The sequence below is a fragment of the Triturus cristatus genome, chromosome 3_1 (assembly GCF_964204655.1).
Source record: "Triturus cristatus chromosome 3_1, aTriCri1.1, whole genome shotgun sequence".
NCBI classification, from domain to species: Eukaryota; Metazoa; Chordata; class Amphibia; order Caudata; family Salamandridae; genus Triturus; species Triturus cristatus.
This window is the reverse complement of record NC_140583.1, coordinates 745,802,911-745,828,497: the sequence shown is the minus strand read 5'-3', so window position 1 is coordinate 745,828,497 and position 25,587 is coordinate 745,802,911. Positions and strand designations below refer to the sequence as shown.

The 25,587-nt window shown below is 45.3% G+C and overlaps 1 protein-coding gene across 1 annotated transcript in view; it reads right to left on the bottom strand.

Annotated features, from left to right (window-relative positions):
* The window catches only part of LOC146860908 (uncharacterized), an 850,962-nt gene that overhangs the window by 783,727 nt on the left and 41,648 nt on the right, over positions 1–25,587 (bottom strand). Inside the window, exon 2 of the mRNA XM_085644903.1 lies at positions 2,739–2,804. Coding sequence (XP_085501029.1) covers positions 2,739–2,804 — 66 coding nt within the window. The remainder of the gene's footprint in view (positions 1–2,738; positions 2,805–25,587) is intronic.

The window sequence follows — 25,587 nt, the reverse complement described above, 5'->3', positions numbered from 1 at the left end:
CGGCTTCTTCGAGTACCCCTTTTCTTGTAGTGATCTGTCTTAGTTTCGAGAAGAGCGGCATATTGAGAACTGATCTGATACTTGATTTTGAACAAACTTAATACAGTAAACACGATAATGAACAGTCATTCACACCACAATATGCAGAACGTACTTAAAACATTTAACATTTAACATTTACCTGAACAGTCAATAATGATGACGGTCTAAAGAAAACTTAATCACTAAAACATAATACTCGACTTTAACTGATTTATTCTGAATTTATATACTTGATATACCAGATATACTGCTAAACAGTACAGATACACTGCTGAAACAGTGCAGACCGGATTTGTGTACCCAAACCCGTCTTGACCGGCACAACCTATGTGCACGTCAGAATGCCTCCCCAGTAATGGTACTCACCGGGTAGCTTCGGAAACGGAAGGCCTCGGAAACTGAACTGAACTTGAACCGGACTGGACTCGACTCGACTCGTCGGAAACTGGACTCGACTTCGGACTTCGGGAACTGGTGGGCCTCTGTATACCTCGGATCTTGCTCTCTCAGCTAGGCTCTGGTCGGGATACTTCGCACTTCTCACCGCCTCGTCTGGGTGTTGATCGCAGCCTCAGTCGCCCCCGCTTGACCGGAGGGAGATACAGGAAATCCTGCTGGTACGCATTATTGTCCGTCCAGCTGTGGCAGGAGACCGGGCCTGCAACTCACCGCCGGCGCGTGAGATGAGAAAGTGTCCCTGTTCGGGCGCCATTCATGTGGTAAATAATTTAATTACCGGGACTTAATTTGATACAGAAACATAATAAAATAGCTCAGTAAATAAGAGGCAGAATCCGTGGTATTAGAGGTTCGGAATGGGCTTTATTCCAATGGTCGATTATAATCGGTTGCTCCAAGTTCCATCACCACGGAGGTTCAGGAAGTGAAGTACATACATTATTGACAAGAAATGACTTTTATAGAACATACATTACAATGAAGCGAATGCGGTAGGCGTAACAATTGATAAGGAAAATGACGATTCGCATGCGTAACCGAAAATGGGCATAATAAGGAGTAAAAAGGAACATAATTGGTTATGATGTCATATATAGGTGGATCTATAAGATTATACTTGGCATAGATGCGCGCGCAGCAGCATGACGTGTGATTGACGTGCAACTAGGGGGTGAAGGGGACTTGACATTTAGCTCTACATGTGGAGACAAGAAGTCTGGGGGTCAAGTCAACCTAATCCCAAATCATATCTAACATCCTATGTTTAAAGAACTATGTTATCCACAAAAGAAGGACTCTCGGACAGAATCTATTCTATACTGACTGTGCGTGCGTGTACAAGCGTCCAAGTGTCTATATGAGATGCAAGGGGCAGAAACCTCCCATGGTAACAGGGCTATGAATTACTTGCATGAGGACAGAGAGGCCGGGCCCTTTGCTTGGTAGCTGAAGGAAATGTTTACCTAAACTACTAGACAGGAATGCATCGGCTGAGGAGCGAAGCAGATAACTCGAAGGTGAAATACAGTTTTTGGCAGGCAGGCAAACCGGCCGAGGCAGGCACCGTTAGCCGCACAGGGAGTAGGACAAAGTTCATGGATACAGATGTGGGCTCAAACTGAAGCTGTCAGAGGCAGAGAGCAGAGAAAAGCTTGATGGCAGAATCGGGGCCTACTCGCCTGAACTGCAAAATGGAGTAACTGAGCCATATGAAGCCGGTGGCCTTTCATACTTAGGAATGGAATATCCAGCCTATTCATGGCGGATCTGACAGAGGACAGGTTGACGGTGGACGCACATGTATTTGCGTCTTCATAACTGGAACTGGAGGGAACATACATGTACTGGTGATTCATACATGGAACCGTTGGGGTCCAAGATAGGGGACATAACTGATCAGAAAAATCCATATTTCCACAATACTTTCCATCTCCACAGTTAATTTTAAAATGATTTTCCTGAAAACAAATTTGAATGGGATGAGAAATCATGATTTTAATATGAAAATTCACATCAGAAAACCTCCAAAGTAGGCTAATAATTGAATTATTGTTAAGAAATATTGGACGTTTGAAAGAGAAGAACGTTGCCTCTCCACTCACCTTATTTGAAACTCAAATTTGGAAATCTTTACTGCAGTGATATTCAACCTTTTCAAAATTCAACCGCTGTGGTATTTTTTTTCTACTTTAGATACCTTCCCTTTTTATATCCTGTGAATTTAATTTATTGTGTCTGTCCATCACATTAAGTAAGATGCTTTGAAATCTGATTCGCTACAGAGCAACAGTATATACCCCTAAAATCTGGTGATTTCACAATTGCATTGCAATTTAGAAATGTTTATACTTCTGATTTCCCTTGATAAATTAATATTTTCATGCCCGATGTCTCAGCACCTGTCTTTAGACAGCTAATTACATCCACTGGGGGGCTTAAACAACCCAGCGCCAAAAATGATCATTAACTATGCCTCTCAACCTTCAATCATACTTTGCATTGGCAGCACGGCTGATGAAAAAGGCCAAGCGCCTCCTAGCAAGCTGATATAAAAAAAAAACACGGCACTTCAGTGATTTTCTTGTCCGGTGCTTTGGGGGAAACATTTCCAACCATATTGAGGTAACCCTCCCATTGCCTTCCTTCACTCCCATCTTTCATACAGTTTACTTTATCTGTCTCTTTAACTTTACCCAATAAACACACAAAGAATATAATCAATGATTCGTCTAACTTACATCTTATTACTGGCATGGTCGATAAGGGTGACATCATTGTCATGCTTGATGAGGCCATAACGAAATCTGAATGGAAAAGAGAAAAAATAAAATGGAAAATGAAAAAAATAATATTATATTGGAATGACAAATTATCTTGAAAAACAAGAAGGGAAACCAAAATGAGAATATTAAAGTGACAAACACATTGCTATTTCTTTGTAGAACTAATGATTGTGACTACAGCTATGTACGGGGGTTAAAGTACCTCTGCCATGCATTGTAAGTATATTGGAAGACACCATCGAGTTCCATGACCATATAAAAGAACAAGGATGAAGGAGAAAAGAGGTTCCTTTAAAAGGTTATGGAACTCCAAGGTGACTTGGTATGGCCTTATCATATACAGTAGGGGGTACTTTATTCCTTTATATACATGGTCACACCATCACTTTTACCACAAATCACTTAAATTCTTGGTGCGTGACTCTTTCGTATGAAAAAGAGAGATTGTTTGTAAACATGAAGAATAAAAAAATTATCTGAAGTGCAAAATGAAACACAGTTAGGAAAGCTTTTAGATATGAGTTGCAAAATGAAAATAATATTAGAATCGTTTTAATACAAGTCAGTTTTTAGGTCTCGCCTATCGTTGCAGCACGCATGCGCTGCTCGCTCTGCGAGGGCTCTTGTAATCAAGGAGATTTTAGAAGTGGAGTGGAAGCCCTGCCCATTCTTTTTATTAGTGGGCGTCATCGTTTATGCTTGCTTCCTATTTGAAATGAAGCTTCTTTGTTACCGCCCTGTCTCCTTTTCATCTCGCCCATCCGGACTGGATCGTGTACTTGCGGGGTGACATGGTGGGCTTTATCTGGTGGGTGAGCACTAATTTATAGAGCCACTAATCAGGACAATGGCGGCTGCAGCGGTATACGCTTGAAATTGTATGTTTAAACCTGTAATGAGTAGTGACCCGTCATGTGCGGCGACGGCATCTCACCGGACACTGCTGAGCTTTTTCCCCGCCAGAAGCTTTTTGTCACTCAGAAGCTTGTTGCGGCACTTCATTCCCCGGTATGTTTTGGTTTTTGATGCACACACACAAGCCTATCTTTTTTCTGTTTGTTTAGATGACACTGCTCACATTCCCTCGGCACCTACATAGCCCCCAGCCACAACAAGCAGCATACACTAGCCAGCTCGCTTGCTGCAACCTCTCTACTTCTCGCACAAAAAGTTGGAGCTCACACAATAACAGCCACCCTTCCCAATACATCACCGCTTAATTTATGGCTGCCTTCTGGTCTCTGTATGTTTACCACGCTGCCAATCGCCCACCCAAGACGAGCACACAACACCAGGTAACAGAAGGAGGGGCGGGAAGTAGCCTTGGCCGGCCAGTGCTCCGTCGCCAGGCACCTTAATACAACATTGAAATACACTTATGAGCAAAGGTTAAAATGCGAAAAAGTGAAGGAGGACTGTGAATGCAGCGTGCACAGGCTCATATACGTGCGAGTCCACTTGGTTCATCAGCCTCCCAATATCGATAAATCAAACCCGGCACTTAACCCCCCCACTCTCTCACCTCTCCTCCTTCCATCTATCCTTCCTCTACACAGCCATCTGCACTCCCCATCTCCCTTTTTTCTTGGTCCAATCACCCTTTATGCTTCCTTCAATTCTATTTTAATCACTGTCATGAGTAGTGACCCGTCGTGTACGGCGCCGGCATCTCACCAGACATTGCTGAGCTTTTTCCCTGCCAGAAGGTTTTTGTCACTCAGAAGCTTGTCGCGGCGCTTCATTCTCCGGTATGTTTTGTTTTTTCATGCACACACACAAGCCTATCTTGTTCTGTTTATTTATATTACAAATCACTTGTGTCCATGTGATTTACAACACTTACACTTCTTCACTGCAAATTTATCACTACTTGTATCACGCCAGGCTCTTCCTCTAATATTTACAATGTAACATACAATACGAAGGCCCTTTATGGCAATGCAATAGGTCTCACATTTTCAAGAGTTTGATCTATTGGTTATAACTAAGAATGCATTTGATGTAGGTTTAAAAACACAAAACATACATAAAGGCATTATCATTTAGAATGCCAATAGCTCAAACTCACATGATTGCAAATGCGTGTTTAAAAGGTGCAGTAGCTCAGATTGTGTAGAAACATGCAGAAAAATTCTAACTTTTGTATAGTTACCTGAGGAGTGCAAATATAAACATATTGCCATTAATATCTCCTTTCTGTTCATTACAGCTATAAAAACAGGCATCTTTTTCTAAACAGCTGCTTTAATTTTGCTCGGTGACCTGACTTGCCTCTCGCCTCAGCTGCTGGCTCTGGCACGAGGCATTGTTTCGTTAGAACTAAACTGTAATAAGTTATTACAGTTACGTCGCTATGTCATTTGTAGGAAAGTGCCACTTTTGACATGGTTACCCCCTCCCACTTTTTGCCTTGTTTCTGATGCAACTTTGACCGAAAATATGCCAAGTTCCTATTAACCAGGTCCCCAGTGTTTTTCCCTACAACTGGACCATTGTTGCACAATTGGCACCACTTTAGGCTTCATGTAAGTCCCTAGTAAGTGGTATCCCTGATACCTAGGCTTTGAAACTAAAGAGGGTTACTAAGGACTGCAGCACAAATTGTGCCACCCTAAGGGACCCTCACCGAGCTTCTTCAAACTGCCATTACAGCCTGCATGACTTGGTGCAGAGAGTTGACAAGGCAAGCATCCCTGTGTGCCATGCCTACCCAGCACTGCATGTGTTATAGGTAAGTCACCCCTACAGCAGGTCTAACAGCCCTAAGGCAGGGTGCACTATACCCATGTGTGGACATATCTCCATCAGTGGATATGTCCCTGTGATATCTAAGTTCACCCATAGATATCACAAGTGCACAGGGAAGCCATACCCAGTACATGGGCTGGTTTCACGTCATTACGGGTTTCCCAGCTACATAATGGCTTGACTGTGCCCCACGGTTTTTGGTAGCAAACACCTCGTCTTGATAAACCTGCACTGATGCCAGTGCTGGATGTATTAATAAATACACCCAGGGGACATCTTAGAGGTGCCCCCTGAAAACCTACCGATCCCTAGTGTGTTTACTGACTGGTCTCGACCAGCCAGCCACCCTAGACAAGTTCCTGACCCCCTGAGGTGAGAACATTTGCTCTCGGAGGTCAGGAACAAAGCCTGGGCAGGAAGCTTCAAAGGCCCTGCCACCTTTGTTATGTGACCCATGTCTCTCCAGATAGTGAGAAGCCCACCCCCCTGTCTTGACCCTACTTTTTGACTGCAAGACAGGCGGAAAAATAAGTAAGATTAGGAGATGTACTCACCTTCAGCTAGCATCACCCCTAAGGTGGACCAGCTGATGTGGACCCCACTTTTCAGGCTTCCCCATCTTGATTTGGGCAGGAGTAGTATTCTAGGGTCAGGGTTATGGCCACTTCCCACAGAATGTGGTCATGTAGTGGGCGTAGAACCCCTAAAGGTACATAGGCCGTTGGTTACTACCTGTCACTCCCCTTTGCACACCTAAATTGAGTATTTAGGTGGCACCCTTGAACCCAAGAACTTAGATTCAAAGGATCAAGAGAAGAAGGATGAAGAAGAGGTACTGCCTGGAGAGAACAGCAGAAGAGATGAGAACTTTTGGCATGAAAACCTGCCCACACGCAACTCTCTTGACAATCGCGACTTGTCTTGAAAGATGGAGAACTACCAAAGCCTTCGGTGGCCTGCAAGCACTTTGACATTTTTCCTAGTGTTCCTTGGAGACAGGACCCACTTGCCTACAGTCCGCAGGCACCGCCAAGCACAGTCCGGTCTACAGTCTTGCAGTTCCTTGTCCTGACTGACACTGCAGACGAATAGCAGAAGGTACTCGTGCCCCGGAAGGTGAGATCTGTTTCCCACTGAGTATGAGTATGAAGACACCAGGACCATATGGAGCCATGCAGCACCAACCACCTGGGAAATAAACGCCCTGCACCAAACACCAACAGTGAGAGTCCTGTCCGGATTCCCACTGCACCATGTTCTAGCAGCCGTCAAGGGATGTCAGCATCACTGAGACCCACTTCATGACTGGCCCAGCTGTCCTGACTTTGCCCCTGCCAGCTGTTTGCTGGAACTATAAGGAGCATTCTTGCGCACAAGCCCAGCCACCTTAACTAGTCTGCACCTGAGCCGCCTGGCCTGGGTTCCGAAGAACCGGCTGTTCCTCCGTGCTCCAAGACCCCTTGTGACCTAAGCCCCCATTTGAGAGCTCTCTGGCTTGTCCCCAAGTGTCTCTATGCAGCCTAATTTCAGGTGGCCCCCCCCTTCACCATAGCACACCCAGCTAAAAGCTCACCAGCACCCTGCTCCTGGTAAGCCCGAGCAGTTCCTGAAGAACTGTTGGCGGTACTTTGGCCCACTACAACTCCAAACCCTGAATGTTAACCTCTGAAACTGATTGTACCTAACTCTATGCATCACTGATTTTTCCTTTCATGGGCTTGCATTGTGCATAAAAGCGCATAGGTTTGAACGTTTTACTTACTGTGTACATTTTTTACAAAAACACTACTTATCTTTGAATGAAGTTCTTGATTTTGAGACATATATAAAAAAGAAGTATTATTTTTCCAATTTTGTCTCAGATTTATTTTTTGAGTGTGTTTCCAATTTATTGCCTCTGAGAGTACAACAAATGCATAGTCTTTTTAGGTCTCGCCTGACCCAGCGCATGCGCTGGTCTGGCGAGACTTATTGAGAGGGCTGCAAAAAGTGCTACCAGGCCAGCCTAGAGCTACAGTGCATGTGCGCGGGCGCGCGTGCCAGACTTTACCGAGATTACTTTCACTTTCGCCGCCGCACGGCCGCTTTGATGTTTGATCGCGATCGCGATCACTTCCACTTTCGCGGCCGCACGGACGCTTGACATAGCCAATAGGTCTCTTTTTTGGGACCTTATAAGCATTTAGTTATGCATCTGTTGCATGACTAAACACTTATAAGGTCCCAAAGGCGAGACCTATTGGCTATGCCAATGCTTGTTTGCCTCTGTAAGCTAGTTGACGACCCACTGGACTCTCTTTACAGTGCCCTATATAGAGAGCCAGCTTCCTACATAATTTCTTTATGAGATGCGACCTGGTGCTTCACAAGTCCCCGATTATAAAAAAATAAGAGACAGGTTTTTAGTAAAGGGATTGCAGAGCCCTGTGTATTATTCACTTTTTCTACACACCACTGGCCACATATTCCACGTCTCGCAATTACCTTAGTAGACCAAGGAAAGTAGATTTAAAGAACGTATTGTCATTTCTCTTCTTGATGTATACTTCTCTGCCATATTTCATTTGCATGTGTGCAGCATGGAGTGGCCTCTCATTTCTGTCTCAGCTGTTCCTTATGTATGTACAAAGCAGTCCTAAAGTAGCATGGGGTTACTTGCTGGAGAGCATTCTCTACAACACATCTTGCATTGCAGACCTTAACAACAAGCTCTATATTTGGTACTCCTATTTATGCAATGACATAGCAATATTGCAAATTAGCGCATGGGGAGAAAAATTCTACAATTCTGCATCCAGTAAAGACTTTCAGTAGGCACTGTGTCCACATTGTGCTTATGATTCAATGGCTTTCTTGTCTATCCCAGTTCCATGCTTTCCTCTCCATTGTTGTGGCTGTCCAACACAAGGAGTGTTTTTGGCTCACTGTGCCTCAGCCGGGGCCTGTGCAAGTAAAAGCGGTGGAGCTGTTGGGCCCGGTGAGGGTGATTTTAACAGATAACAATGATGGGAAATTGATTTCTTTGTTAATTTTCCCTCGTCGTCGTTAATGAAAATCATCCCCACCTGGCCCCACCTCTCTTACCTGCAAAGGCTGCGGCTGTTGTGCCTGGAATAGATCTTCTCTTCCTCTAAGTTTGCTTGTCCCTGCCTCTCCTCACTCTCTTCGGCACCCCACTTGTCTTTATAAATGAATACCCCCTCACACCTGCTCGACCCCTAAACCCTCTTAAGGTCTCACCATCGCCGTCCATGGTATTGTCAGGCGGCTGTCATTAAGTAGTTTACAACCATTTCAAGATGACTGTCTGTGTATGTGCATGCGTGCGAGTGAGCAGTTGCCACCTTGAAATGTTTTTTCTTGAAAAAAATATATTTTTTTTTAAGCTAAAGAAAAAACATTCCAAAATGGCTGACAAGCATGTGTGTACCTTTGAAGTGACCACAATGGGATGGTTTGTCTTTAAAAAGTAGAAAAACACAATTCAAGATGGCTGCCACAACTACATCCATCAGCATGGGGGCAGCTAAGTAAAATCACAGGCATTGGCAAAGCCAACACTCAAGATATTGCTTGTGATAAATGGAGTTGTTGCACTCTCGAGATAAACTGATCATATTCCCCACAAATAACTCTGACAGATAAGATGAGCGACATGCAGGCAACATTTTACACAGTCCTAGGGGAGAACTATGAACTCATTCTAGAAGGGTCAGTAACAGATTAAAATAAATACATTAAACACATAATTATAAAGAGGTTTTTAACAACCAAGAATACAGCAGCCTTCATTTGGAAAAAAATGCATCAATTTCCAGAAATATACATATATATTCAGCATTGCAGTATCTAAGGCAATACAGCACAAGCACAGGACCCCCGAGCTCTGCAAGCTTTTTTTTTATCTTAAAGGAAACTTATTTACATACTCCTGTTATCTGAAAAAGAGGCATGAGTTCACCCCTCCTTGGCGTATGTTGACCATTGTTAAAAAAGAGACACCAGAGCTGGGCATCTCAAATCTGGCAATATTCTGGTATTATTCTCCACCTCACAGACATGGTGCAAAGTGCAGCTGCGCAGTTCAGCATTGCACAACAATGCCCGTTATGGTATCTGTTGGCACATCTATTTCTTCTATTGGCAAAACACTTGATAAAGTTGTAGTAAACCATGGTCATTGAGCTGCATAAATGCTGCTGCACTTGATTGACAAGCAACAAAGAGGTAGAGATTCGCCCCTCTGTGGCTTCAACTTTTAATTGCATCTAATCTAAGTTATAACACAGGCAACACAAACAATGCCTGTACTCCATCGAGGTTGGCATGAAACTTTGACTTGGTCCAGGTCCAGGATGACTAGATAGCCGTTGTTAGCGCTTTTCACTTTTAGGCGCTTGAAAGCACATTTTCGCATTTAATCTTATCTCCGGCACCCTACATTGGATTTTTGTTGTTTTGGTGCCATTTTAAAGCTAACAATCTTCTATATTTTTAGAAATTGATGTTTGATTGTTATTGTACCAAGCTCCCAAGGGTTGAGCAAGGATTAATTTAGCGAGACTTGACTGGAGAGTATTTGTGATTATGGTGTTATTACTAGTTGCAGGTACCTGCCTGCACCTACTAAAAAAACACCTTTCAACAGAGGTCAATGCTGAGTTACGCAATTTTCCCCTCCAGAGAGATTCTGGAGTTGTGTATGGCTTGCAAAATTGTAGTTGCTGAATCGGTGAGGGGCACAGTGGACAGGCTCTGGTTGTCAGACGGGTCTCCCCCCTTGGCCCTGGTTTTGTGAATGTATCTATACATCCCAGGCACATGGGCAGCCTCTGTCTATTCTTCCCCATGTCGACCAGCTGCATTTGTGGCATATGAGTACTGCTGCCTGAATTGTTACTCTCCACGATGGGGTCTATGGTAGGTGGTGCAAGTTTTTAACCTCTTGTTGAGTGTGACTGTCCCCCTGGTGGTTAGTCCCCCCGGCGGTGGTCTGTATCGTGGTAAGGCTGCCCTGCTCTTTGGGCACCATGGCTGTGCGTAGCTCAGCCCATCCGGGGCTCAGTAGACCAGCTCCGTCCTGTCACTGAGTTGCAGCGGTGTGCCGGCTGCACCATCTTCGTGGACCCGGGGCTCATTTGAATGTGCGGGCTAGGTGTTCTGCTCAGCAGTATTCAGTTTTCCTGGGAGGTAGCCATGACTGTGCAAAGCTCAGCCAACCTAGGTCCCAGAAGACCAACACCAGTTTGTTGCTGGGTTGTAGGAGCATGGGAGCTGTAATAGCTTCGCAGCCCCTGGGCTCTGTTGGGGTTGTGGCCAGATATTCTGCTTGGGTGGTATTCTGTTCTCCCGGGGGCAGTCCACTCCATACGCCAGTTGGGTCACACCCCTGCCGATGCATTATGTGCGTGCCCAGTGTCACAGTGGCTCTTGCTCCCTGGGCCTACCCTTGAATCGAAAATCCCACCTTCCTCCTCACATCGGCTGGCCGACGGCCTAAGGGGCCGACTCTGGTCTCAGTATACTTCTTTCCAGGGGAGTTCCCCAGCCTCTCTGTACCCCCGCTGTGTCTGCTCCAGACTCAATGCCTCCTCTCCACCATGCACCTCCCAGGCAGCTGCTGTAGTATCCTGTCTCTCGTACCCAGTGTATTTTGTGGGGCTGCATGGGAGGGTCCCCAAGGATAGGGTTCCCGCACCCGGCAACACTCCTTCAGTGTGGGCTTGCCTCACTGCTATGCTCTGCTGCCCTGCACCTCGCAGGTCACACCTTGAGAGATGCAGGCAGGGCATGGTGTCTGCCAACGATTGGCAGCTGTAAGTTGTCGCACTATGTTTTTTCTGCTTTGGTGCCTCGGCTGGATTGTTTTTGGGAAGGCTGTGTGGCCACCATCTTCAGGGTTCATGCAACAACCGAAACCTTTTTTTTTAATACTTATGTCACCCCTTATGTAGGCCATACATACCCATAGGACAGGGTGCATGGTAATAAAAAATGAGGACATGTAGATTTAAAGTTTAACATATCTTAGCAGTGAAAAAACTACAAAGTTGCTTTCACTGCAGAAAGAAAAGCTTTCTAACAAAAAAGCACTGGGTTACATTCTAACGCCTTACAATGCAAAACTTGAGTTTGGACAAGCTAAAAACATGATTCTACAAGCCATTGTAATAGGTATTTAAAATCTAACCTAATGGTCAAGATCGAATTTAAAATTTCTGTTTTGAAAATGCCACTTTTAGAAAGTGGCATTTTCCTGCCTCAGCCAAATGTGTCATTTATTTCAGTGTTCAGGGTCATCTAACTGTTAAAGGCTCTCCTGTGGTGAGATGCATATTGCTGCCAGACAGTGGAAAGGGATCTGGGTGTGGAAGGTGTGGGCTTCCTGAGACGATGGCTAGGAATCAGCTGTGCCCCTGCCCTGATTACACTTCAACGGAACCTGCCCTGGCCCACACAGAAGAACCTGACACCAGGTTTTCCCATGCCTTTGTTACAGTAGCCTGGCAAAACCCAAAAGAAAAGGAGAAATTGATCAGAAGAACCAAGTTTAGAGTTAGAAAAGGGGTGCCCCCCCCCCCTCAAGCTGGCTTTGTGCATAAAAGTGTCATCCTTAGAACCTGAAATCAGAACACCCTCTGGACCTATGGAGAACTGAAGAGGAGCCCTGAAGACTTGACCTGCTCTCCCTCTTGTACCCAGGAGAAAGAAGTGGACTCCAAGGGTCATAAGGCTATTGTAGGAAAAAGCATCATATTTCTTCATGAGGTAAATAAATGACGAACAAGAGAGGTCAGGATTCGTAGGATGGTTTAATGCGTGTTCAACATCCAGGGGTCCATTACATCAATGCCCGTAACCGCCAGCCCGAGTCCACACACTCCGAATCCCCACTTGAAAGCAAACACCCCGCGTGATTCCCACGAGCGTGGGGATGCCAGCGCTCGCGGAAACCCACACTAACACGTAAGATCTATGTAACAGCTATCCTCCTGGTAAAGCTACAAGGATGCAGCAAGCTGAAAGAGGTCCTTTTTGCAGCTGACCCGGTGATCAGGAGTGAACCCTGCTGCAGCATCTACCTGCTACCCTGTGAATTTGTAAGTGCCTCACCTGAGGTCCTGGGGGGCTTTAGAAGTGTACTTCTGTAATGCATTGGGTAAAGTCACAAGGTAAAGGCCAAATCTAGTTAGTATATCTGATATCTCTCCCTCGTGGCCAGCGTCAAATAGCGTCTAGATCCTGTTCTACCACTACCATTGACTTTCATTGGAAATTTGTGCTTCTAGGGGCTGTTTTTACTTAAAACCTTTAAAATTCTTCATTTTAATGTAATTTTGTTTATTAAATTATTCAATTTTTCTAATTCATTCTGAGATTTGTATTATTTTGCATGTCAACTTTATTGCTGTTTTAGTACAGCAAAGATAATTCACACATTGCCTCTAAGTTAAGGCTAACTTCTTTGTGCCAAGCTACCAAAGGGTTGAGCACAGGTTTATTTAGTGACTTTTGTATTCAACCAGACAAAGCGTATGATTATTATTATTTAGAAACTGAATAGCACTCTCCCAAGCAGAAATGCACTTGATTTCTTGTCTACCCTATATTGCCCTTAGAACCCCGATCCAAATTGAACACTTTACTCGGGGTACCTTGCTGTACAGTCAGGACCAGCCACCCAACACCCTTTGACCCAGCTCTTCCTTTCATGGGTCATACCTCCATCATATATCTTCTCATATAATGAAATACCTGCCAGCTTGTCCCCAATGGAAATGGCAGAGAAACTCTTCCTATTTGACCCAAAATAAATTCCAGCATGCCCGTACGTCACATCTTTAACCCCTGCCCATTACAGCCATGCGTCAGCCACTCAGTGTTGTGCACTCCCTCCATCCCGGTCGATACATCCTCACTGGGGAAAACGCCGGCTATTAGATCTGCTTTCACAGCCCGATGTCTCACAGGTCTTCTGGGACATGAAGACCTTCCTTCGTCGTATTCGGGCCAAACCAGAGAACCTCTCCCACCTTGCTTCAACCACTAAGTGAGCCAGCCTCCTACACTTAGATAAGCCAAGTGTTCTTCTCCAAGCACAGCAAGAATAATTCTCTCAGAATCTTCAACAACCATGCATTAGACATAGTTATTCTGTTCACCACTTACACCACTATTATATTGTTTGATACAAATGTCGCCCTCTTGTTCCTCAACTCTTCACCCCACAGACTCACTGCCAATAGCAACAGGCAAAAAATACAAAAAGGCAATACTGTAGCCCTTGACCTTTCAAGATTGGGGCCAGCTTTACGCACACCACAGCTCCTCCCAGAATACCCCAAAATTCCCCACTCCCGAGCTATCCTTCCATGTCATCAGGTCATTTTACATTGTTACTGTGTTATAACCCACCAAAAAACACTTCCAAACCTACAAGTCATCCTTCACTCCTCTGGACAAACCAATCCTGTGATGTGGCTTTACAGTCCCCTGCATCACAAAGGCGACGCTTCTACAAAAAACATGTCCGAGGCCACCGCCCTACATGCATAATTCAAATGACCCAACACCTTTTATGCCTTTCACAGCTCCCACTTCCCTCTCCTCACCAGCTCATTAATAAAGCCATTCAGCACCTCCTACTTGTCACTTGGAAGCTGTGAAACCATTGCCACAGAGTCCAACTCAATCCTTAAAAATGTCAGAGTAGTTGCTGGTACTCTGTCTTTGTGGATGCAAGTGGCTCACCAAAATGGTCCGTGACCACCACCAAAGTCCTCATTAATTTCACACACTCTTTCTTTACTCCTGGTTTGCCCACCAGCAGGAAACCAGCCAAATAATGAAGAATCTGATCAGATGCTGCTACTGTGCGAACCACCCATTCCAGGAAGTACGTTTTTCAAACACTGCACACGCATATGAACATCCCATAGGCATGCACTAGTCAACAAAGTAACTGCCCTGAAACTGCATTACTAGTAGGTAGTAATTATCGGTTGCAAGGGCAGAATCCACAAAGTAATTTCAACATCCTCCTTGCTCAGTTCTGCACTGGCCCACACCCTCACAGTAACTGAAATGCTGTGTCTGCACATGCGTATGACACTGAACACACCTTATGGTTGATTAAGTCATTCAGGACATAACAGATGACACATGGTGTACCAGCCTGAAATACCCAAGAGCTATCGTTGGCACCACCCCTAGCATGGACACCAGCAAGGAATAGGCAGACCACTTACAGTTTATGGAATTTGAGAAGGTCTCATAAGTGCCATAAATGTATCCAAGCCCCTGGTAAATAACCCTCATGATTTCATTGGGGTGGTGCTCTTCCCTGCCCTGAACTGCTTGTAATATCTTAAACACCCCAAAACTGATGCTAATTGTCATCAATGACAGCTAATGACATCCATGTAGTTACATAATACCACATTCTGCTCCGAGACCTTTTCACACAAAATGCTTGTGAAAATAGTGAAATCCGTCATCGAGGTATCAATGTTATTGGGCACATATGGCTTCGTAGCTCCCTTTCCTCTGCTTGTGAGCCCCCTTTGCTCACCTTCTTTCAATGCACCAATTTAAACCCATCAATATAAACATTTTCCCAAATCTTATCTTTGGTTGTCTGCCTGAAGTGGCCCCCAAAGGGGTCATCTATGCCCATATATGATAATACCACATGACTCCCCTTCGCCACTGCGGTAGCCTCTGCAGAGTCTCCACCAGGGCATCCTCCCCCGTGTTTTTCCCTTTCTGCCCCCCATTTTGTAGCAGCACATACTTCCTTGTTGAGCCAACTGCAACAGTATCTCCTGCTTTAGACCTAGCTGTAGAGTCAAGACCTTGCACAGCATCACTGACAATCTCCGCCCTCATGACTTGGTTTCTAGCCTCTCCTTTCCACTGTGGCACCAGAAACCTGGGAGCAGCCCTGTGTTACATCGCCTTTACATATTTGTTTGCCCAGTTCTTCACCTGCATGCCTTCAAGGACCCCCGCACCACTTATAGCCCCACCAGCCTCTATTGCTGTCTAAGACCCTGTTTTAATTTCCACATTATTGTTCATGAACCCTATAACCTCCCTGGCGAGTGAGCCCTCAGCAGGGCCTCTACCCCGCATTGAAAACTCCTTGATGTGGAAAGGTCGCTGGGGGGCTTCCCTAGCTCAATCATGGGCCTCGTCCTGCTGTTGTGCAGCGTAAGCTGCCGCTGGCAGACCATACCATTACTGGGCCCTGCAGATCCTGTCTCGGCGAAATCCTCAAAACCCCTCCTAGCCAGAGTGCTAGCCAGAGGGATTGCCAGCCCTTGGTTGGGTCGGTACCAGCAGTGCCCGCATCTCTCTCATCCATCCACCAGGAAGCATGCCCATGATGAACTGAACTTCCATTGGCACACTCTAACCAGTGTGCCTAACTCGCTTGGCTTCCCAGGTCCCTCTGCCCCAAGGTGGGCACCCACCAGGGGCCTCACTCCTGACTTACTGAGTGGAGTTGTCGAATTATTGCCACAGCCGTGACCCACACCATGGCCCGCTGGCCGGGTTGACCACCTTCTTCTGACTGGACCCCAGCTCCTCCAGGACTCTTTGTCTCCCCCAGGACTGGCATTGTTGCTCTTCTAACAAGCACCAGAGAGGGGAGCCGTAGCAGCCCACTCCCCCCAACCATCCTGCTCAGGGTTGCCCAATCTTGTCCAACTCCTAGAGGGCTATCCACAAGAAAAAATAGCCACAAAAACCCCTGCAGTGGCTGCGTGACAAGGGCGGCCACAATCCGCTTTACCCCCAGCCACGAGTGATCAATGCCAAGAGGGAGTTGCTCCACAGTGTCCAAAAGCACAAACAAACTCGGAATTTCAGGTTCTGAGGGGGTGATTTAAGCCATTAATGTGCCCTTACATCCAGAAATTGCAGCTTTATATTATATATTATAATTAAGGCAGTGTTGCAGCGACAAATTGCCACTTTCCACGAAAATCTAGGACTTCAATAACTAACTGGGTCACAAATACATGAGCTCTAGAAGTTTCTGGGCAGGGCAGCGGGTTAAAGGAAAGTACCTCTTCAACACGTGTGGTGACGTTAAGTGGGTAGCCCACTGCAGCCACGTCACTGCTTCGTTCCTTCCTCTTCCTCTCGGTCTCACCGAGAATGGAGCACGCGGAGCCGCCCATGCTCGGGGCCTTGAATACACCGCATCTAGCCCTACATTTTCTTGTCACCATCAGTAAATCACTCTATTGAGTCAACAATTCCCAAAATTTACTCAGTACCAAGCACCACTGCTAGACAAGCAAGCAACATGAGCCAAAGAGCTCCTACACCCCTCTGGAAATCCAAAATCACATCACGCTTATCATAAGCCAGGAGGCTCTAGACAAAACTCCTAATTTCTATCAATCACGCTAAATAGAATGGGATCTTCATGGATTTCCAAAACTGATCGACCACTCGAACCGTCTCTGTCCATAGCAGGCGGCAGAGCTGGACAGGACCCTACAATAGATCCCTTTTTCCCTGCCTCATACTTGAGCCCCCTGCCAAAAGATGAATATAAACCTTGCTTGGCTACTTTCTGAGCATGATGGCCATCTGTGTTGCCCTTTCATCACTGCTTTGTGATTTTCATTGGGCAGAAGGTGTTATATCTAGACTGTAAGAATTTGAATGCGTGTCTATGAAAGTAAACAGATGGCGTCTCATCATTTCAGCTTGATGAATGACAGAATCAGCATCGCCTCAGTCAAGGGAAAAGAAAGAAAAGAGGTTATTCTCATAGATGCCTCTAATATAAACTGAAAATGGTTCTTTGCTACGTCTTCGAGGCGCACACCTCGGCCTACCACCACATCGAGCCTATACATGGACTACAGCTATTTTGAGAAAATGAGCATTAAATATAATTTACCACTGGCTCAAGACTACATCACAGATCCTACATCGACATTAACCCTAACATCATAACTATCAACTGTCACCATCCCTTACACTAAGGTGCCGATTCCGATCCTGTAAAACCCGGGTACGAATGGTCGTACGGAGCGTTTTCTCCGTACGACGCGTACCCGAGAATTCCACCGTACAAACCAGCAAGTACGATTCGTACAGAAATACCATTTCCGTACGAATCGTAAAATACACCGTACGGCAAAGAAATACATACAATTCTGATCCTGGACAGCGTGTGTTTTACGGACCAGCAAGTACGATTCATACCTACAGCACTCCGCACGGCTATATTTTTAGGGGGAGCCAAAAAGTGCCGGAAAAGCTAAGTACGCTGCGATGCACGAGGAAAAGGGGGCCCGCTACGCGACGTACATGCCATCACCCACATTGTACGTGTCATCATGTACGGTGCGTACCCCAATATTGCATATGTACGGACCGTACCCCCCACCCCCCCATGTACGGACCGTACCCCTCACCCACGTATGTCCGCACCGTACCCCAGGCGTACCCAATCCTCGCGTATGTACGGACCGTACCCCAGGCATACCCCCCACCCGCGTATGTCCGCACCGTACCCCAGGCGTACTCAATCCTCGCGTATGTACGGACTGTACATACGCGAGGATTGGGGTACGCCTGGGGTACGGTGCGGACATACGCGGGTGAGGGGTACGCCTAGGGTACGGTGCAGAGATACGCGGGTGGGGGGTACGCCTAGGGTACGGTGCGGACATACGCGGGTGGGGGGTACGCCTGGGGTATGGTGCGGACATACGCAGGTGGAGGGTACGCCTAGGGTACGGTGCGGAGATACGCGGGTGCGGGGTACGCCTGGGGTATGGTGTGGACATACGTGGGTGGGGGTACGGTCCGTACATACGGGGAGGTGGGGGTACGGTGCGGACATACGCGGGAGGGGTGGGAGGCTGGGGGTGGCCGTACGACTCGTACCCCAGGCACAGGTGTACTCGGGGTAGGGGCCGTACAAAGTTCGCTCTGTACGGGGCCTTTTCCATGCGCTTGTGTTTTCGGACGGGCGGTACGGATCGTACTTGCGTGCTCGGACATCAGTTGTAAGTAAAACTGTACGGGGACGTCTCGTAGACTGTATCCGAGGCGATTCGTATGTATTTTCCACGTACGAATCGTACTTCGCCGTTTGTACGGGACTTGTACGATTCGTACGTAAAAAAATACGGATACGATTCGTACGGGAAAGAAAAATACAGGATCGGAATCGACCCCTAAATGTAACTGAATGTAATCACATATATTAGGTAACTATTATGCAACGACGATGCTAACTCTAAATTCAGTTAATTTAAAATAAATTGAATTATAAAAACTGAATTGAAGTGAATGTAATTATATTTTAATGGTATTATTACTCTAACCATAATGCTAACTGAAAAATGAATCTTAAAATGAATTAAATCAAATTGAAATACATAAAATTAATTTAAAATAGTAACATTTAACTGACCCTAATGCTAATCCTAACTGAACTCTAAGTGAGTTTCAAATCTAGGATAAAATTGAGTGACCTGGAAAAAGCAACTAACAACTGACAGAAAACAGAAATTCCGTTTTACTTTAGTTGGATTTTAAGTTGGCTTTTGCCCTTTGCACTTCCAGTATGAGAAGATAGTTCTGCAAGTAGAGGATTGATGTCTCTGTGTCACTTTATCTAAAGTGGTACTGGCATACTGATGGATGGTTGCCTACCAAATTTGGCACCAGTCCCCTAGAGTCTCCATATTTAAATTAAACATGGAAGGTTACAGGAGGGATTCATTGGCACAGCACAGTGTACTGACAGGTAGATACTTGAAGGCACTCACTTTAGAGTGAACTGGGAGGAATGGCGTATAGCACTTCTGAGTTTTCCTACAGATGCTGATAGAATGGACAGACGGACCACTTGGAAACCATTTTACAAATTTGCCTAGTTATCCACTGTCAAGTCGTCGCCAGCATTAGTAGGCCTTGGTCCTATGCTGGTTCTGAGAGCAGAAATATGTAGAAAAGTTTGTAAGTGACAGCTTTTAGGGTTAGGCAGGAGGTCTACTCTCCAGAACAAATCCAAAGGTCCAGGGCTTGGGGAGCACTACTTGTGGGTTAGGACTTACTCTAACAAAGGCCAGCCGCAGGGTCTAGTTGGAAGTGGACTCCTGGAGCCATATTACATAAAGTGACCGAAGGGTGCAAGGGGTGTTTGCGCCCATCTTTGCATGCCTCTGGGGCACTTTAGTATTACAGAAAGGGCCGCAGACACTCGTGCGGCCCCCTCTGTAATACCGATAGCGATGCACTTTCTTCAAGGGGGCGTTCCTTCATTTGTATAGGGGCATGCCCCGTGCAAATGAGGGAATCCCTTTTCCTTTGCCTCTGCGCCCGCGCCGTATTACTGACATGGACACAAAGGCAGAGAGGCCCTCAGAAGGCACACTGCCAGTGGGCCATTACAAAGGTTGCACACTGCCAGTACACCTCCTGAGAGCCGCCCTCTGCAGGGGGTAAATGGGGTCTTAAGGATCACCCAGACATCCCCTTGCAGGCGGGTGCAGTAACTGACTGCACCCGCCTGCAAGGGGATCTCCAATCTCCTTTAAAAAGTGCAGGCGCGTAAAACACGGAGGGGCTTAAAAGCAGCCAATCCATATTTCACGTGAATGCGCTTCTCCCAGGGCACCACATGTTCGCGGCTGCCCTGGGGCCAGTGCATTCATGGAAATAGCATCCATTTTCACTGTTTTTACCGGGCGTACCATTTTAGAGGTGCGCCTGGAGCAAACAATGAAAATGTGCCTACACCATAATACGGCCCCTGGGCAGTTGAAGAGAGAGGCCTTTGGAAGCTTGCTGTGTCTCTGTAGCTCAAACAAGAGGTCAGTCAACTGCCCTTTGAAATCAAGTCTGGGGTCCTGGTTTCAAGGCAAGCAGGTCTAGTCTTCCTCCAGGATCTTCAGCAGAGCAGTCCTTCTGCTAATGTTCACAGGTCTAACAGTGTTCTGAGGCACGACTGGGGATGCAACATGTATGCCCAGTGCAAGCCTGTGGGTGGGGAAAACTCCTAGCTACCAATGGGGTAAATATTTCCAGGGGTGACTTCACACACTTTTGCAGCACGTCCTGTGTGTTGTACTGGAAGCTATCTCACAGTACCCCTTTCTACAAAAATCCAACATGTCAGAAATCTTCTTCTGCTGCTTAGAGCTCTTTGTTCTCACCCAGAGTTGTTGCTACGATAATGGGCAATCCCTCCTTTGTGGTCATTCAAACCCTGGTCTGCGGCTGCTCCTACCTCCCACTGGTTTTTAGAACCAACCTGACTAGGAAGGCATAGAGAGGCCTGCCTAGAGATGAGCTAGATCTGACATCGACAAGGTAGGCATACTTTGAGCATACTTTGAAGCTCAGCAAGGGGCGGAGCACAGCCACCGGGCCATCCTACCCAAGGAGGAAAAACATCTCTTCACAGCTATCCCTCTTGCCCACTGGTTGGCAGCAATCTACAGCTCACCACAGGTCGGGTGACACTGGACACTGGCAGAAATATAAATTTACTTAGGCTGGAAAATTACAACTTTCTAAAAGTGTCATTTTCAAAATAGTAATACAAAATCCAACTTTACCATTGGGTTGGATTTTAAATTACAATTTGACCCTTGTATCATGTTTCTAGCAGCACCCAGACTGAAATTAAGTACTATAATGTGCTATATTGTAACCCAGAGTTTTTCTATGAGAGGGCCAGGCTTGCCACAATGAAAAACAACTTGGTAGGATTTTCACTGCCAGGACATGTAAAACCGTAAATACACATGTCCTACTTTGAAATACCATGCTCCTTGTCACATGGGCATTTAGGTCCTACCTTTGAGGGGATTTATAAGGTAGGTTGAGGCCTTGCAAAAAGTTAATTTGCCAGGATGAAATGGCAGTTTAAAACTGCACACACAGGCTGGAAGGGTAGATCTGGAGATATGTTTTACAGTGCAGCTTTAGTGGGTGACACAATGAGAGCAGCAACCTAATTGCAGAACTTGATTTACAGGCCCTAGGTACATGTAGTACCATTTACGGGGGACTTATAAGTAAATTGCATGCACTAATTAGGTGTATGTCAATTTTACCAGGCTTAAAAGGGAGAAGACAAGCACTTTACCACTGGTTCATGGGAGTAGAGTGTAGAGCCCCATGGTCAGCAAAAAACGGTTCATTTAAAGAAAGCAAACAAATCTAGGTGAATACAATGCAAAAGATGTTTTTTTCTAACAATGTTTGGTTGTTGTAATCTCAGAAAATGTAGTCCATTATTGTACTTTACACAAGTAGGTAAATAGGCTGAATAGATATTAGTTAAGGGATTTTGTCAGTATTTTGTCAACTAAGTACTGATTTAATTTGGAGCAGATTTTAATTGTGTCTGTTGATTCAGGCAGAAGGCCTATCCTAATGCATTCCCTGCTGGTACAAAATAAAGACTAAGAGTATGGGTAGCTTCAGCAGGTGGAGTTCTTAACGTAGAGTCCTTTATAGGATCTCAATATTTTCTTTGAGATCCTTAAATTTGCTCAGATGAGAAGCATTGCAGTGCTATCGCTTGATTTTGGCCCTACAGATGCATTGCTTACTCTCCCTCAAACTGAGTGTGTACTAGGAGAAAATGTCTTAGGATCTGTGGGTTTCATCTGGCGTGGAGGAATATCATTTTCAAAAGATCTTATAAAGGAAATCAAGTCTACCTGAGTTAGTGGGCATGAAAGTGATGGGCTTCTTACAAAGAATTGATTGGAAAGTATTTTAGACCTTGAGTGGATTTTTTTCTATTTTCGGCTGTGTGGTTCAAAAAGTAATTTGTGAACAAATGGGGCGAACAGGTGATCGGACCAATTGATTTCCAGTGATCCTATCACTGAAAAGGTCAAAGTGTGGGCTATTATAAAAGCAATTAAACATGCAACCTTAATGATGAGTTAGTTGAGTGACAATTTTCTGGTACGGAAAGACTTCCATGGTTTTATACACTTTTCTTAACACACCCCGCAAATAACCTTAGTTAAGGATTTTTGAATTCACCTACAGAATGTTACAAGTGTGTGAGTCCCACAGATCAGCAAAACTACTCAACAAACTATTCTACACAATTAGGTCAGATGCTTATAACAATAAGCAGCGGCGTCACTAGGGTTGGTATCACCCAGTGAGGTAACTTATGGTGACGTGCGGTACGCACCCCCCTCACCCGACCAAGTGAAGCCACTGTTTATAAGAGATTACCCTTCAGAAGCCGGGCATCACGCAGAAGCCTGTGAATTATTCAACTAATCCTGACTTGCAAGACAAAGGCGTGCGCCCAAGAGGAGGCGTGCGCGAGCGTGTTCACGTGCTGCTTTGTTCCCCTGTAGTTTGCCGGTGCTCATCGCCCCAAAACAAAGCGCTATCTGATACTTCATATGTAAGCCTTTATCTGCACACCGGGCCGCTTTCAGCAAGCATACATTGTTGGGGGGGGCTGTAAAGTTGGAAAGAATAAAGACCTCCCGTATTGTCTTTTATTACCACATTATAAATATAGCCCACCGAGTATCAAATTCTGCCGTTTTATCAACGCCTGCGGGTCGCGGTGAAGAGTTTTTTATTTGGTCCGAAGGATTTGTGCGAAGTGAGAGACGGATTTTGTCAGGTACCTTAGGGACGAACGAGCCCCTCGCTCTACCCCTACCACCTCAGTCCCCTGTAGCCCTACCTTCGTCTCCCCTGTGCCCCTACCTCCGCACTCCCTTGTGCCCTGACCTCCGCACCCCCCTGTACCCTGCCTTCGCACTCCCTACCTCCACATTTTCCTTGTGTCCCACAGTGTCACCCCATGTGATGGTGTCACAAGGTGCGGTCCGCACCCCCCGCACCTCCCTAGTGACGCCAATGATAAGTAAAACTCAATTTTAGTAAAAACTCTCAAGGAGTTATTCTGGAGATACTGTAAAATGAGATTAAGGTACATTCAATGTATTATTTGACAATTACATCTACACCTAATTGTATTAATCTTTTAGGTATCATTTCACTAAAAAAACATGTTCCTAGTGATACAGAAGACATCCGACCCATCACCCGATGGAAGACAGTCTACATAGGCATTCAGCATCCACCATGTGCTCTGGCAGAAACTCTGGGACTCAGACGGCCTAGAGTCTGCTTAACTGAGCCTCTGCCCATTGGGAACCATGTACAACTCGCTACATCAACATACCATGTATATTTTCAAATCCCAAAAAATTAAAGTCAATTTATATAAATCACTAACTGCTAACTTAGTAAACAGCGTGACTTGTCTACACACTGGCTTGATTAGAAGTGGTCTTGAAACTGCGATCTCTTTGGGCCAGGTGGTTACCAGGAAATGTGGATTTTGGTGCCACAGGCTCTTAGTTGTGTTCAGGGCCATAGGCTTTCGCTCTTCGTGCTACCGCCCAAAAGCCTACAGCGCTTAATTTTACAGTGAGGGTCACAGAAAGGCAAACGTTAGTGGGTATACCAAACACCACGCAGTCCTGTGGCAAGTTATGGGTCACTTTAGTGCTTCACTGTTCGGCATGCTTTTGCAAGTTATGTCTTTTTAGCCTTTTGCCAAATTGGCTTAATTTGTGTGTTATATGTCATTGTGGAAATCCCTATCAAAACATCCATAAATAGTTCAAATGTGCAAATGAAATGTCATTAAGTCTTTTCTAATTCTGGTCAAATATTTTCTGATTGCATAACCCACACATCAATTCAATTTTGTGTTTGCTTTTGAAAGTCTTCCCTGTTCCAACCTAAATTGGTCAGTTTCCAAGTTAGCTTCCTGCAAGCGCCCTTGCCTGAGGAAAAAAAATGCCAATAAGGAAATCTGATCTGCTGAGTCTGCCAAGGTGCAGCCAGCCTCTTTGGTAAATGTTAAACGGGAGAGGTTGTGGCGTGATGCCAGAGCTTCCGACTTTGGAACTTGGCAGCCAGGTTCAAGTATCCACGTTAGGCTACACATTCTGTGATTCTGGGTAAATCACTTAATGTTCCTATGTCTAAAAAATGTAAATGATAAATGTGTCCTAGTGTAATGTAACTGGTGTAAAGCGCTCCAATCAGTACTTAATTTGTAAAATATTCAATCAATCAATCAATCAATATGAACTTTATTCGGATAAAAACAACATATCCATAAAAGTACAGTTAAAATATCATACAAAATTAATAAAAAGGAAAAAGATTTCAGACATTTAAAACAATCGAATTAACCGGGGTGCATAGAATTGCGAATACGCACCACCGTTTTTAAAAAGGATCCCACTCGAAAACATAATTCATCATCATTTATAGCTAGCACCATCCCATAAGCTATCTTATAATCAGTAACATATCGAGTTTTAAAATATGGGATCAAAATTTTTTTAGTGGAGGATGAGTAATAGGAGCAAAAGAATAGGAAGTGTAACATTGATTGCTTATGTGTATTATCGCAAGGGCAGTGTAAAGAGTCAAGGTTGGCGGTAAAACCAATAGGAAATGACAACAAATATTTCATTGTGTCTGTCCTTAGTCTAAAGAATAAACCCCTTTCCCAGCAGCCAACAGGTTTTAAAAGATATCTAGGCATAGCTGGGGTTACATTCTCAATTTGCATGTATCTGGCAACTGAAGTTTTGTTACACTCAGTTGCTAATCTTATTTCTTTGTATGAGGCGTGGAGAGTTTTTTCCAGGGTTTTAATACTGGTGGAGCTGTGATCTAAGGGGTTTAAGAAAAGGTGTTCCATATTCAGGCTGCTTAAGCTTTTATAGACTCCTGCCAGCCATGGTATGCCCATCCCTTTATCGCATTTTAGACAATCTAAGATTATTTCCCTTGTCAGTTGGGCAGCCGGATTCTTCCAGATTCTCAGCCAAAACAGAGTCGGCGAGCCTTAATAAAGTCCTCTATGTAGGGTAGATGGAGTTCACTATGGCCAGCATACGTAGAGGAAAAAAGTGGCGCGCCCAAAACTTTACGACAAAATCTGTTCTCTTCACGCTGGATAGGCGTGCTTATTGTATTCCCCCAAACCTCC